This window comes from Agelaius phoeniceus, chromosome 7 (assembly GCF_051311805.1).
Source record: "Agelaius phoeniceus isolate bAgePho1 chromosome 7, bAgePho1.hap1, whole genome shotgun sequence".
Taxonomy (NCBI): domain Eukaryota; kingdom Metazoa; phylum Chordata; class Aves; order Passeriformes; family Icteridae; genus Agelaius; species Agelaius phoeniceus.
This window is the reverse complement of record NC_135271.1, coordinates 29,443,740-29,458,719: the sequence shown is the minus strand read 5'-3', so window position 1 is coordinate 29,458,719 and position 14,980 is coordinate 29,443,740. Positions and strand designations below refer to the sequence as shown.

The 14,980-nt window shown below is 35.5% G+C and overlaps 1 protein-coding gene across 4 annotated transcripts in view; it reads right to left on the bottom strand.

Moving 5' to 3' along the window:
• The window catches only part of ATF2 (activating transcription factor 2), a 48,679-nt gene that overhangs the window by 26,679 nt on the left and 7,020 nt on the right, over nt 1-14,980 (bottom strand). For 3 of the 4 annotated variants that reach the window (XM_054636822.2, XM_054636815.2, XM_054636821.2), the window contains exons 3-10: nt 12,772-12,846; nt 12,080-12,149; nt 10,467-10,563; nt 8,687-8,805; nt 6,527-6,655; nt 1,691-1,869; nt 1,259-1,373; nt 994-1,080 (exon numbers count right to left, since the gene is read on the bottom strand). In XM_054636822.2, the coding sequence (XP_054492797.1) occupies nt 994-1,080; nt 1,259-1,373; nt 1,691-1,869; nt 6,527-6,655; nt 8,687-8,805; nt 10,467-10,563; nt 12,080-12,127 (774 nt within the window). In that variant the 5' untranslated portion in view covers nt 12,128-12,149; nt 12,772-12,846. The remainder of the gene's footprint in view (nt 1-993; nt 1,081-1,258; nt 1,374-1,690; nt 1,870-6,526; nt 6,656-8,686; nt 8,806-10,466; nt 10,564-12,079; nt 12,150-12,771; nt 12,847-14,980) is intronic. The other variant, XM_077181379.1, reaches the window with a different exon arrangement.

The following is a 14,980-nucleotide window of genomic DNA, read 5'->3' as shown; positions in this document are numbered from 1 at the left end:
GAGAAAACAGGTAAGGAAAGAAAGCCCACAGGTTTAGATCAAGAGAAACTAGATATCTAAGAATGTTAAGGGCATCTTCCCACTTACCAATATCAATGCAGAAAAAGGTATTTTATCTAGCAGGTGTTCCTGATTCTCTTTTAGCACAAAGTAAGAGCCGAAGAAAGAGGAACACTATTTCATATGATAGATACTGTTCATGGAGGCATCTTGTAAATATATAAATGGGTTAATTATTGTTTAATAATAGATCTTCTATTGCTTTAGAACAGTTGGAACAAACAAGACAAAAAAAAAGAGAAGTGACTGCCTAATGCTGTATAAAATATTTCAATAAATTGATAAATTCAAACTACCATCTTAAATGGTCACTAATATTAAGTAAAAAGGACGACCCCCCCAATCAAACAAAAACCAAACCCATCTTTTGCTTGTTTTAGACATTTTCCAAATATTCCTCAACTCCCCCCAAAAACACCCAACACAACAGAAACAACCTCCACACAGAATAATTTGTTAACTACATGAGTACTACATATTTAATTGCAAAACTCTTGCCAAATGGATTATATTCAGTTGGGAGTCTGAAAACATTAAAAAACCCATATTTTTCTTAGTTTAAGAAATATCCTTCTTTTAGGCAGAAACATTCTGCTTCTCTGAAAGAAATGTTCACATGCTACTAATCTTGTTTTCTCCCAGCTAGCATTTCTGATCCTCTGATACAAGGAGTAAGAAGGAGTTTAGTTAGAAAATTTATTTAAAAGAATGACTAAAAATAAAATAAAAATGGCCATTAAGAACAGAACTAACATAGGCTGGAATTGGAAAGAACTGTAAAATAAATGCAGCTGTTATTTTTCTGGTTTTATTAAATTTGTATTTGCAGAATTTAGACTAATAAAAGAAAACTAAAGCTGTTTTAAAAAGCAATAGAATGTAATTAATTTCTCAAGTTATTCTTCTTGAGGAATAATGGAGTTTTTCACTTACCAATTTAGCCTCAGACTGCACTGGCTGTGGGGAGGAAGGCCCTGGGATTCCTGGGATACTAGGCACCATGGTGACAGGTCTAACAAGCTGACCAGATAAAGTATAAAAATGAAGAAAACCTGAGTATGTTATCATAATAGAGAGCATTTGACAGCACTACCCTCTGAAGCCAAAACAGCTATCAAGGTGCTTAAAACTAAGTTCTATGCTGCACTTATGCAAATCTGCTCCACTTTCAAATTAATATAGCATCATGCTTACTTACTGGAACTGCAGCAGGGACATGCACATTAGAATTTGTGATAGATGCAGGAATAGCAACAGGCATGGTTTGTCCATTAGGAAGATGTAACAGCAGAGGAAAAGGACCTGGAACTGGACTGAAAAAGGAATGAACTATATAAAAGAAAACTTATCCAGAGAAGAGAACAAGTTTACACATTATTTTAAATTGGTTTGTTTCTTTACAGGTGTAATGTATAATTTATTTGGAGATCAAAAATATGAACTTAGTGATGTGGAGAACATAGCATTATATCTCACATGTAGTGAAAGTCCAATGTTTCATGTGTAGTAAAGCACCACATTACACCAAAGCATCTCAAATTCATATATTAACTGCAGAAACAATAACTGAAAGTAAATCAGATTTTCAAATTCTGCAAGAAAACATTTTACTAAGATTTATGTAACTTACACTATTGGTCTGTTAGATGATGGAGCCTGGGTGATAACAGTACTAGAAGTTGGTGATGGTATTGCCTGCTGAATAATAACACTTGAGTCAGAACTCGTAAGCAGTACATTGGGAACCTGGAGCGACGCTGGACGAACTATTGTTGATGTAGGCTGTGCAGTCTGCTGCAGTGACACTTCCTGAGGAAAAAGAAAGCTTCATCAGTTTGTAAAATACAATTACAGACCACTAATTCCAACTGTTAGATGAATGCAGTTTGATGGAACAAATCAGAATTTCTGTAACATTATGCAAATAGAATCAGTTATACAATTAAAAACATTCAAAAAACTCCCTCTGGATGAATCATTTAAACCACCAAAGTAAAATTGTTTCAACAACAGTGATTTTACTTTTACGACAAACCTGGCTCAATTTATTCTAAGGCTACTATTATTTCTTATTGCTTCTAATTCAGTTTTGATCAGATTTTAATTTTTTTCCCCAAGAAACCCATGGTACTACCAGCACCACCATGTTTACCCACACTCCGAATAAGGAAAATGTTTTATGATGTCCTTATGTACATTTCAGTTTCAGTCCATTGTTCTGGATTTAAACAAAAGAAACAAGACATTTATGGTTCAGTAAAAACAATAACAACAAAAAATTTTTTGACCCTTTTTCTGTAGCTGTCTAACTAGAGTGATAAGAGTACTTGGAATGTTATATTCAGAGCTCTGCAAAATACATGCATATCCCGTATATTTGAGCACAGAAATTAAACTTTCTTAGGTGCAAATAAAGAGTACACAGAAATCCCTATAGCTCTTAGCTTAGCAACCAGGTAAAGCACATTATCAGTTGAATGCTGTACTCTATTTGCTGTTTCTGAAAACCCAGAAAGGCCTTACTGTAACCAATGCCTTTCTTCTCAGGAAACTCTTGATATTGCCAGACTTCAATTTACCTTCAGACAGACTTTTTGCCAAGTTATTTTTTTGACAATGCTTACTGCAATCAATGATACATAAAATCACATTTTTAAGACCAGCAAACTTTAGTTGCTCTGCTGGTAAACAGTAATTCAAAGAGAAATCTCTATACCTGTGTCACACAGACTGCACTGATTATTATCTTCTTTGAATGAAACTTGAGTTCTAAAAATTTATCCACAAAGCTTTAAGTAGGAAACTCTGAGCTCTCTAAGCCGATTGCTTGTATTTTATATATTAATGCACAAATGTGTGAGATCCTCTGAGCAATTCATAGAACTGTCAGCTTGCTGGCAAACTGTGGGCTTTACAAAAGAAAAGACTTTAGATGATGAAATTTTCTGCCTCCAAAAGCTCAGAGGCTAGATTTGTCATCAGGGTTCACTAGTTCGTTCATGCTTTTTCCCAAGGGACCTAAAAGACTATTCACAGTGAATGAGAGTTTTTGGAGAATAACAGTGAGCTGTGCTGAGGGAAGTGAAATTGTTTTAGTATCAATCTGGGGTATAATATTTGACTGTACTTAGCACTACAGATGAGCATTCAGTAACTAGTACAGAATTCTGGAAACAGAAAAAAAAGCCAAATCATATTGTTAGTACAGGATTAAACACTTCTTTGCAAGTAAGGAATTTGGTATAACCTCTTACAGATCTTATTCAGGAGTCATGGGGAGAATATAAATGAGACTGAACTGCTTGACTGTGGGAAATTCAGAGCTCAGAACACCAGCTGAATCTGTATGCTAGCCTGAACAAGCTGCACAATTCAAGCAACATCACGGTGGTTCTTACATGTGAACAAAGACTACAAGATCATATATACACTTGATAAAGAATGGACCCTTGGAAGGACTTTCACAGAATCACAGATTGTATGGAGCTGCAAGTGACACTCCAGTCCATCCCTTCTGCCATGGCTAGGAACATTTTTCATGAGATCAGGTTCCTCAGAGTCCCAGTCAGCCTGACTCTGAGCACTTTCTGAACCCAGCCTAGAAGTTGTGGTGTGTCAGTACCACCTCCTACCTCTGGGCAAGCAGCTGGGATTGCCTCCCAACTGTGGCTGAAAGCAGGTAAGCACATACAAGTGAGACAGTAAGGGAGGGCATTCTGTCAACACTTCTTTGCTGTTCATAACAGAAGGTTAATTAATGCATGTTCTAATAAACACTGATTGTAAAACTTGACCTTTCCCTGGCTTGAACAGCTATCAGGAAAAGGACAATATGAAATTTTTAGACACAGTGTTCTATAGAAACCAGATTTCAGCAATAGTCAAAAGATTAATGTACAAAATTCTGAAATAAATCTGTAAAATTCTGAAAATGGAAACCTCACAAACAATTGTTTCTGTGTTATTAAAGATGGCATTTATGATTTACAGGATCAGAAACTATCTTCAGCCATTAAAAAAGAACATGATCATTCATGAGTGTTTATACAGCTGAAAAAGTATTTTCAATCTCCTCTTCACACTAACTTGCTCTTTGCTACAATGAAAAATGCATGCAGGTGCCTGTAACTGCAAAGGCGTGGCAAAAACATAAGCTGCATATTTAAGAAGTACTGCTTTGAAGTAAATTGACATTTTATAAGCATATAAAAACAAAACCATAGACCCAACAGCCTGATGGAAGATTCTAATAGATCACTAATGCACTGCACTAATGGAGTATAAATTTTGCTTGGAATAAAATAAATTGTAAATATACTCCCCTAAAGAACAAGAAAAACAGGGTTGAATTTGCAGTCATAAGATTAAGTGAAAGTGACCTTACCATTACCTACCTTTCCTTACAGGACAGAAGTCTAAGCCCACCCAAAGGTACTAGACTTACTAAAAGGACTTCTCCAACTCTTGTAATTCCTATTCTTGAAGCTAAAACCCACTGAATGGGAAATTACAGAACAGGATAGTTACTTTAAATGTTCTCAGATATGCATATTTGCAAGTATTTCCTATCTAAAAGCAAATTTCATGCAATAACTTTCTAATGCTATCAAAAATACATAGAATTCTTTATACAGAAATGTAGATGGCCAGAACTAATACTGTATTTGATTATTACTATAAGAAAACAACTGGTTCTAAAGTAATTAAATTATGCAGTTGGCAACAACTACTTGGCAACAACTAATCAACTTTTAAAACTCTGTTGAGGGTTGCCCTTTTAAAGTCCTGTTAATAAACAACTACAATGTTTGAAAGCTCTTACTACTTTAAGGCTTAAAGACTTTATACACTTCTGTTGATATCTTGGTCTATTCAAAGCAAAGTACCAACTCTTACTGAGCCTAACAGAACTCATGGAACTCTTACAAAGCCTGGAAAATAATTAAGCATACTTTTTTTGAGAATCTCCAAGGAATTATTTTGACATCTACAAGGACAATTAGAACTGCCCTGCACAAACATAAACAGACTGCAATCATTTAAGACTACTAAAATACATGCAGCCAACAAAATGGTTACAGTTAAAACCATCTATGCCCTGAAAAAAATCCCTTCTCTCCTTCAATACATCTGCAAAAGGAGAACACAAAATCTAACTGAACAGCACTCTGCTCACATTTCTCAATGTCTGCAGGTCATGTAAAGCTGTACACTCCAAGCAGCACCCTCAGCCTTGCTCAGCTTGTCTCTACAATCAGACACGAGAACGGCATTGAGCAGCAGCACTGTCACAGTGACACACCCAAATTGCATCATCATTGAGACAAATTTTCACTTGTAATGATGCTAATGGGATACTGACACATGATTGTATGAAGGTAGTAATGTTATCTTCTGCCAAAGTTAGATTACTTGGAATAAGTATTTGCAGCAAAAAAAAAAAACTAATCTCTGAAATAAAGACTTAAGATTTGAACTATGATTCACTTAATCCAAACAGCTCTTTATAATAGTCCTTTAAAATGTTTTTACTATTTTTGAGACTGCATGATTGCCTTGATTAACCATGATTACTCATCCTTGCTAACTATGAAACTCAGGAAAACTTAGTAAGGACAAATCTGAATTAAAACTCTTTACAACTTCTGTCGCACACTTAAGGTTGTCCTCACAGAAGTTCCTCTGGCAGTATAAGAGTTGAAATAGAGAGGTTCAGACTGGATCCAAAGAAAAACACTCTGCCCACAGGAACAGCCTGGTACTGAAGCAGGTGGCACTGAGGCTGTGCAGCCTCTCTCTCACAGAGGATTCAAGACCAGACTGTGTAAAGTGCTGAGCAACTTGGTGTGATCTCAGAAGTAGGCCCAGCTTTGAGCAGGAAGCTGGACCAGGAAATCCAGCAGTCCCTTCCAACCTGAATTACCTGGGACCCAAAAAATCCCTGCTGATTCCTGGGAGTGAGGCATCTAAGCCCCTCATACACACACTGCCCACTGAAGAGGCACATAAAGACTGACTAGAGCCATCTCTATGCTTTATTATGGTCTGCTCCTAATATCTGTATTTATTGAAGACTAGAAATAATTAACTCCCTAATTTTGCTTCATTTTCTGTACTTCAAGAGAACTCCACAAGATGAAAACACTGCAAGTCCCATATTGAAGTGATCACTACTAATGATGATGTATAAACAAAAATAAAGAGCCCTTTTAGTCTTTTCTAAGATAACGTAAATCTTAAATTTTATGTCTTTTCTGGCTTTACTGGATGGCCAGCTTTACTGGAAGCAATTACTCTAGTGAACAAAGCTAACTGAAGAATTGAACAAGTCACCTATATATCCACTGGAATGTAGCAAACTAAATCTCTCTTCCTTTCAACTACAGCATGGCTATCACCATATACAATACATTTACAGATGACCAGAAAAATAAATTCCAAAAAAAGGAAAAATAAAGGTTCTGACCTTTTCATCATTGGTAGTAGACTCTGGATGAGGTAAAGGACTATCTTGATGAGTTGTCTCTACAACTGAAGGTTCTTCAATTTTATTTCTTATAATTGGTGTTGCAAGAGGGGACAGATCTAGAGGCATCTATGAGCAACAATGTAAAACAAAATTAGTCAATGTTTAGAAAACAAAACTGAGCAAGAAAATATAAATAACTGAAGAGAAATATCAGCCCATTACAAGACAGAGGTCCTGATGTTTGAAAGGTCTTGATGCAGATGCATTACCAGTCAAGGCTATTTTACCAGCACCTACATGAACACCAATCTTCAGTTACACAAATGTCTTTCAACACCTATGTTAGACTAAATATTTTCTTCTTGAGAATTAAAAACATTCCTAAAGTTTTCCATTTCCAAGGGTCAAAAGAAAATTATAGCTGCAGAAGGACTGTGTTGCAGTTAAAAAATTACAGCTAAATTAAGGTATTATATCCTTCTGTATATTATTAGATCTCATGCTACAAAGCACAAAAGCCTAATAACCACATTTCCAAATTGAGAAAGTTAGTACAGACGAATTTCAAGCTTATTGCAGCTAATAATTATTGAAAAAGCAAATTTTATATTACTACACAGGTAAAATTCACCAGGACATCTAGAATGCCTTGAAAAAATTGAGCTACAAAGTACTTAAAACAAAACTATAGATTTGAAAGCCTATATTCCTGTCTAATCTCCTATCTAAATACTTTTGGAAGAAATTTCTCCCAAAGAAGTTTTTCCAGATGCTTTTTTTTCAATTAAATTCCTAGTTTTCCTGTGCAATATATTACTAATAGACAGGGAAGACTGTAAGAGGAGGAATCTCTTCTCATATCACAAGTGACTGAAATACTACAGAAAAAAACTCAACCATCAATGCCCTAAAAAGTGTGTTATTATGGTACATTTTTCCACACTTTGTTAAATCATCCAGAGATATGGCAGGACTGTGTTTTTTCTTGTAATACAGAGGGCAGCGTGGAAAATTAGTATCAACTCAAGAAATGGACAAAATGTTTAAAATACTTTACAATAGATAGAACCTTCTCCAAGACAGTGGTGAGCTATACAGAAAATAGTCTTGTTAAGTCAAAAATCAATTTGACCAAATATCATGGTCTAAAAACAGTCAGCATACAGCAACTAAAAAAAGTAAACTTATAAATCCATTATTTGATACAGCTGTTACAAAGTAAGGGTGAGGCTTGGATAGGAATGGATAATAATCCATCCTACTCACAAGTACCTCTCAAAATCTTTACTGAAACAAAATGAAGCCACTGATTCTGCAAAACTTATATAAGTAGGTATAAAACCATATTTTTAATCACTACCTATAGAAGTCAACCAGGTAATCAACTAAAGACAAAATTAGTCAAAGGGGACATTGAACAAAATTTTTTACTTGCAGAAGTATTTAAATGTTTAAGTTCCTAACCAGTTATGACTGGGAAGGACTGAAATAAATAACAACAGTAACATTTAAAAATATGACAAGTTCCTCACAAAAACATGAAGTTGCTAAACAGATACAGTTCAAGTTTTTATAATATTTCAATCAGTACGCTAAAAAATAAGTAGATCTTTATGTTGTAATCAAAAGCTTCTAGGCAAAAGTGATTTCAACACACAATGAATATAACCATAACCAAATTACTGATACTTTCAAAAATTTAGTCAGAACTTAATTCTCATTATCATGATGACTGATTCTTACAGTAACATATGCATTCAAAACCAATCAAAATGATCAGTGTTCACATACTATTGTTTTCATGAGTGTTTTTCTTTCCGCTAAAAACTTTACTTTTCAGACTCCTTTTTTGCTTATTCAGGACCTCAGGAAATTTCAATCAAAACCATCGTGGTTAACTTCAATAGATACTAGATACTTACATGATTAGGACAATGTGTCCCATTATCAATGCTAAATATGAAAATTAATCAGGTTAACTAAAATTCAGGAGAGTAATCATAGACTTGTGTTCTTTACAGACAGCACATATAAGCAGCTAGCATGATTATTGGTATTGTTTAGAAGGCAATACATAAATCCAAAGTTTACTTTTTCAATGGAATTTCTGATATTAAAAAAGTGGAAGATCTGAAGAAAAAAATGTTTTGAACATACTTTCTTAATGTCATCTTCCGAAGCCTTTTTAAACTCATTTTCAAAAGGACTTGCTAATTCATTGAATAAGCCCACTTCTTCACAGTTCTTCAAGAATCGAGTTGGTGTTGGTGTCTGATCTGAAAAGAAGTGTATAAAACCCCCACAATTTTATTTTTACAATACCATTTATGAACCTACTTGTCCTAAATAATTTTCAGAATAAAAACAAACAGAAAGAGACGAGGAAGCGGCTGGGATCCCTCGGGCTGCATGCTGCCCTGAGGGGAGGCAGCTGGCAGGCAAACTCCACCTGCTGGAGACAAGCACCCAGAGCCTGCAAACCACCCTGCCGATTCTAGCAGGGAAGCACAGCATTTCCTTTGTGGCCACGAACCACAGGGAGCTATTCTCGAGTGCACAGCAGAACACTTCAGTGAGCAAGCTCACTCTATTTGCAAATAGAGATAAGGACTACATGAAGGCTTTTAATCAGAAAACAGATGAGAGAAGTGCACAGCTCAAAGCCAGGTTGCCTCCTTTCCTAATCTGACAACAGCAGTGGTTACTTCCAAGTGCACAAACTTCTAAAGGAAAGTGTGACTGTGCACAAGACTGCGTTGACTCCTGTGATGCCTCTGGATCAAGCTGGAATCATAAGACTTCTGGCATCTGGGTGACTATCCCATGAAGAAGTTTCAAAAACATCTTTATAGAAAATTCCTGTTAGTATGTAAATTTGCCTTATTTCACTGTTATTATCAGGTCAAAATTAACTACACTTGACACGAAGTTTCCAGCATTTAAAATACTGTAAAGTGGCATGATTATGTGGACTTATTAAGCCTGGTGTCTACAACAGTTTCTACACTGGAACGTGGCTGCACAGAGACACTCCCATGGTTTCATTTATAAACACCTGATTATTGGAAAGGTCCCTTTTCTTGTGGTGTAATTGACAAGGAGTACATCCAGAATTTTACAATTTTTAACTGCTAGTTTAGGAGCAATATTTTTTTAATCTGCTCATTGTAACACATTAGCAATGTACAAGGAAAAAAAAACTACAAAAAGTCTGAAAGTCTTTCTGAAGTTCATTTAGGCTGCTCCACCACTGAAAAAACCCCAGACTGACTGTAACTTCAGCATACTTGGTACATGCTAAGTATGCGTGTGCTATCATTCAAAAATTCTCAAATGTATAATGCAGTCAATCATCCACTGGTGATTACTTCTGATCCTGGACAAAAGTTGTAATTACTAAGGGTATAACGTGAATTCAGAGGTGGGAATAAAGTATTTTGAATTTAAGCCAAAATGAAAACAAAAGATTTGATCTTTCTTTTACTATCCCATTGGAAGAATAATCACTGATTCATTCTTCTAATATCACCATGATATGTAAAAGATGCTACATATTTTAACATTGAAGAGACAAGTAATATCAATGAATAATTAAAACTGAAATACAGTTTAATTTAGTTACAGGTCCTCTTAGGAGTTGTCTTTATTAGCATGTTTTTATTAAATGCTTATATAATTAAATCAATTACATAAGTATTGATAATTTTAAAATATTTGGGTTTGTATCAGATACGAATAAAAGTAACTTATGGAGAATAATACTGGCTCTTCAATTATGTAAGAAAACACTGCCTAAGCACACACTGCAGACATGTTTAGTGCAGAAAACGCATCACATTCTTTTAATGTGAATCTATGCATTATGTACAGAAAATGCATAAAGCACATGCCCATTCCAGCAGAAAAGTGAACAAACCTAATACAAGTGTATGCTTACCAGCCACAATGACACTGTCATTACGAGCCGGCCCAAATTTCAGTGTCATCTCATGTTTGTGTTTATGGACAGCCAAATGATCCTCATTGGTAAAACGCTGCGGCAGGAAGTTTTTAAGAAACAGTTGTAACTGGGAGTGTGAACACAACAAACGACATTCCACAGAAAGCAACTTTTACAACATGTAAAACTACCATTACTATGTTAAAATAAAACCCTCCAAGGCAGATCTATCTTGTTCCTTGGTCAACAGCACCAAGCAGAAATATTATAAAACTCAAATTATGTTATGTTTGTAATGACTAAATATACCAGGGAAATTGCAGTATAAGTACTTGCATTAGTCCAAGTCCAAGATAACATTTCAGAGTGCTGCAGCCTCCATCAACCATCAGCAAACAGCCATTTGCTGTATTAACAGATCTTGACAACGTCTAGTAATTGATCACCACTACTTGATTACAGCATTGTGTGTATTACCACATTAATGAGAATTGATCTGTAATCACAAACTTCACTTCATTTAATAGTGTAAAGGTAAAATAAAATGAAGTACTATAGCTCCTGCCCCTGACAATTTACTACATAAAACAAGAGGCAGGTAGAATAGGTAACACTAGAACAATGCCAGACAACTGAAATGCTGTGAATTATCTAAACCTTACCAGCATTTTAAAAACCTCTCAGGTTTGCTCATTTCATGTATACTTTCCCCAATATTTGGGGTATATGCTATAAAAAAACCAGCAAGCAGACAAACTAAGTTCTGTAAAAGAGATACTCTTACTTTCACTATTTGTTTATTTTCACTAATTTGCCATGCATCTGTAATTGTGGGTGAAGTTAGTGTTTCAATTGACATAATCTAAGAAAATGTTTCCCAAGATGCAGCTTTCCTAAAAAGAACACATTTTACACAAAACATTGAAATTCTTAATTTTCTTTGTGAACATCTGAGCTCCAATTTATGTTTCTGGTTATGCCTCACTAATTTAAGTCATTCCACATATAAGAGATCCATGTCAAGAATCAACTTTCAGGAACTAATACTTAAACTAAATTCACCTCAGAGTACAGTAATTCAGAATGTTTCCATGAGAAAGGACATGTGCATATGGAACTGTGAGGGAAATTAAAAATGCAGGATCACTGTAAGACAGGGTGAAACAAGCAAGGGACTTTTTTTTTTTTCCCTTAGAACTTTACTGCCCTGAGTTCCAAATGCCCAGCTCTCCATAACTCATGCACCCTATCTCTGCATACAGCATAAACGAGAAATTTCTGCATTCTATCACACTAAGAGACTTAAGTCTGTCTTTCCGTCCTCACTAAGTGGGGGAGCAGCCCTTCCAGTGGGAAGGCAATGTCCAGAGCCTGACTTCCTCTCTCTGTTCTACAGTACAAAGCTGGCATCTGGCACATGAACTTCTCTCTTCACCTTCACTGGAATCATTGGCTGGTGTAGACCCACATGCTATAAATTCTTGCTTTTCAGCAAAACATAAATACTTAGTAGTAATTATCATAAGCCCCTTTTCTTCAATCTCTAAAAATACATTTCACTGTTTTATTTTTATTTGAACAATGCTAATAACTTCAGTTCAGACCATTACCTGGCCACATCCAGGGGCAGTACATAAAAAGGGTTTGTCATCACTCATATTCCACAGGTCGTTGTGCTACCTATATTAAAATTAGAATGTAACAAATTTTACAAATAATGCAACAAATTATCAATATATCAACAAGCTATTGTAATATTCTTTGGGCAAGAATTTCTGCCTTGTAGCTGCAGTAATATTCTAAATACCCATGATTCAGAGTATGGATTTCAAGCTATGTCAGGAAGCTACACAAAATCCACCTCAGCAGTTTCCGAACCTACACCTCAAGCAGAAATCCACACGTTCACATGTAACATGACTAACTGCAAAAAGTATCTGAAAACACAGTAAGAACAACTTGCCACTGAAATCAAATACATTGTAATAATGATCCAATTCTCAGCTAAAAAGAGATCAAAGCAGCAGACAACACCATGCAGTCAAGGTTCTGGTGCCAACGGATGAAGAAGTAGTGTTCATTCCTCAGCCTTTTCACAATCCTTATTTAAAACTCATCATTAGAGATAAGTTGGCACATAGCCCTTAATGTAAACTGTTATGAATTTAATTACAAAACATGTACTTTAATAATGTTTCAGCTACTTAATTACTGACAGGCTAAAAATACTTAAGAAAGAAGTAAGGTATTAATGATATTTGGTGCTATTTTGCATACTCACCCCACAGACTAATGCACATACCTGCCAGATTTCACATATAAACCTGTTTCATAAGGCAAGCTATCATATCCTCCTTTTCATGGCAATGAACTGTAACTAAAAGAAGATATTAATTACTGTGCATGCTAAAAATATAATAATGAATGATTTTGTAAATATAAATGAGAAAATGTCCACTATTCACCCATGAAATACAACAATTTTTCAAATAAATAGTTTACTTCAACACATCCTCTAATTAGTTGTAGCATCTGTGGCTTTGCCTTGGAGGAAATACATTCATCTTTAAATGAATATTTGTATGGAGAACTAACAGTAATAGCTCTGAACACTATTTAGATTGATGAAGCAAATAAAGATGAATAAAGGTATTTTTATGATTAAAGATCACAGGCAGAATAAACCCATGTCATCCCCAGCATACTGGTCATGTAGAGTTGCAAGGATTCTCAAACTGTCTAACCATCCTAAGAATGTAAACTTCTGGTACACATCTGGGCACTAGACACAAGGCATATCAAGTAAGCAAAAGCAGATAATTTCAGACTTATTACCTCAGAGATCTGTAGGAAATACAGTATCTGATCCTTCTGGAAGTACCTGTACAGTAAAAAACCACTGGGTACAGACCTTTTTGGACAGTCTTTCAAAGAGGAGGATATCCCAGTGTTCTTGGTAATGTTCACCCAACAGCAAAGAAAGAAAAACATGGCATGCAGGAGATTCTAAACTGTCACTTCTATATATGTTTCATGGAATGGGGAAATTGAGCTGAGATCAGAAGTCAAGAGAGATGAATGGCTGCCAGAAACTTCAGTCTTTGGCACTGACAATTCAGGGAAACATTTACATCCCAAAGAAAGGATGCCAAAGCAAATCAGAGATGAAGACTGTTCCACTGTCTGCAAAGAGTTCACAACCTGTCTCAAATTTCTGAAGGAATGAAGTATTTTTTTAACTGTTCAAACTGTGAACTTGGTACTTTCACTAATAAGGAATATTAACAAGATTATGGGCAAGTCTGAATACTCATTATTAAGGCTTCAGGGTAAGAAATAAGGTCCTTATCCATGACACTTTAAGAGTATATCCTTTCAATATGTGGAACTTCAACAGAGTTAACAGCTATCCCACTATTCTTCAGCAATGCAACAATCTCATTTCTTGAAATGCAGGCTCAGACTAATAGAGTTAGTCTTGTTTAGATCTCAAGAGGAATTAGTTTTTGTGAACCTGTCATCATAGGGCACTGTATACTTATTTAATGGGTACATATGCCACCATATGCAATACAGACATATGGATAAGTATTATGAGTAGACAAGTAATATCTATATCAGAAATGTCTAATGGTGGAAGAAACAATTATGATTTGGTTTCTTTTAATCCAAAGCATGAAGATTTTGATTAACTGAAGCACATGTAGGGCATTTTTTCTACTCTATTACCATGTCTTGTTGTCAGTCTCTGAGAGATGCAGTTTCAGCCATAAAATCAGCTCCCTCCATGCTGTCAGTATTTTTTGTAGGTGAGAAGATGTAAATCTTTTAGGTCCATTTATTTTCTCTTTTCAAGGAGTATTACCAAATCTCATATTTGCATGTGAAATTCCTATCTGGTTCTATGTCTTAGTTTGTAAAGCCCGTGAATTTTGAATGCCTAATATACAAGTAAAAAATCAATCCTTGTGAAAAAGAAAAGCAGTGCTGTCCTTCTGGCAAACTTACTGGAAAAAAGTTGGAGATAAATTCATTTCCTCATCTTTGTAACATTATTTGACTGCAGGCCACATGGAATTCTGTGAGGTAATCTCTTGTAAAGAGATTCCAGATAACATCTGAGGAAAAAAAATTATGCTGAAGCACTCAAATTCTTGCACCTAAAAGAAGTTCACTTGCATTCTGAGCAAGACCTTGGACATTTTAAATCTAAATAGAAACTGGATCTGACAGGATGGGAAAACAAAGGGCTCGCATTTGTTAGTGCAGCCAAATTGGTAAGAACTGTATTTACCTATAGAACAAAATAACTCCATGCAACAGTGGAGGCTGAGGGGCAACTGCCTGTCAAGCAGCTTTGGGGCAGAACCTGTAACTCACGGTGGACAACAAACCCAACACGATTCAGCATCATGTTACTTGTAGCACTGAAAGACAAGAGGCTACTGGGATGAATTAACAAAGGCACAGCAGTGAGATGAAGGGAAGTGATTACTGTCCTTTATCTGGTA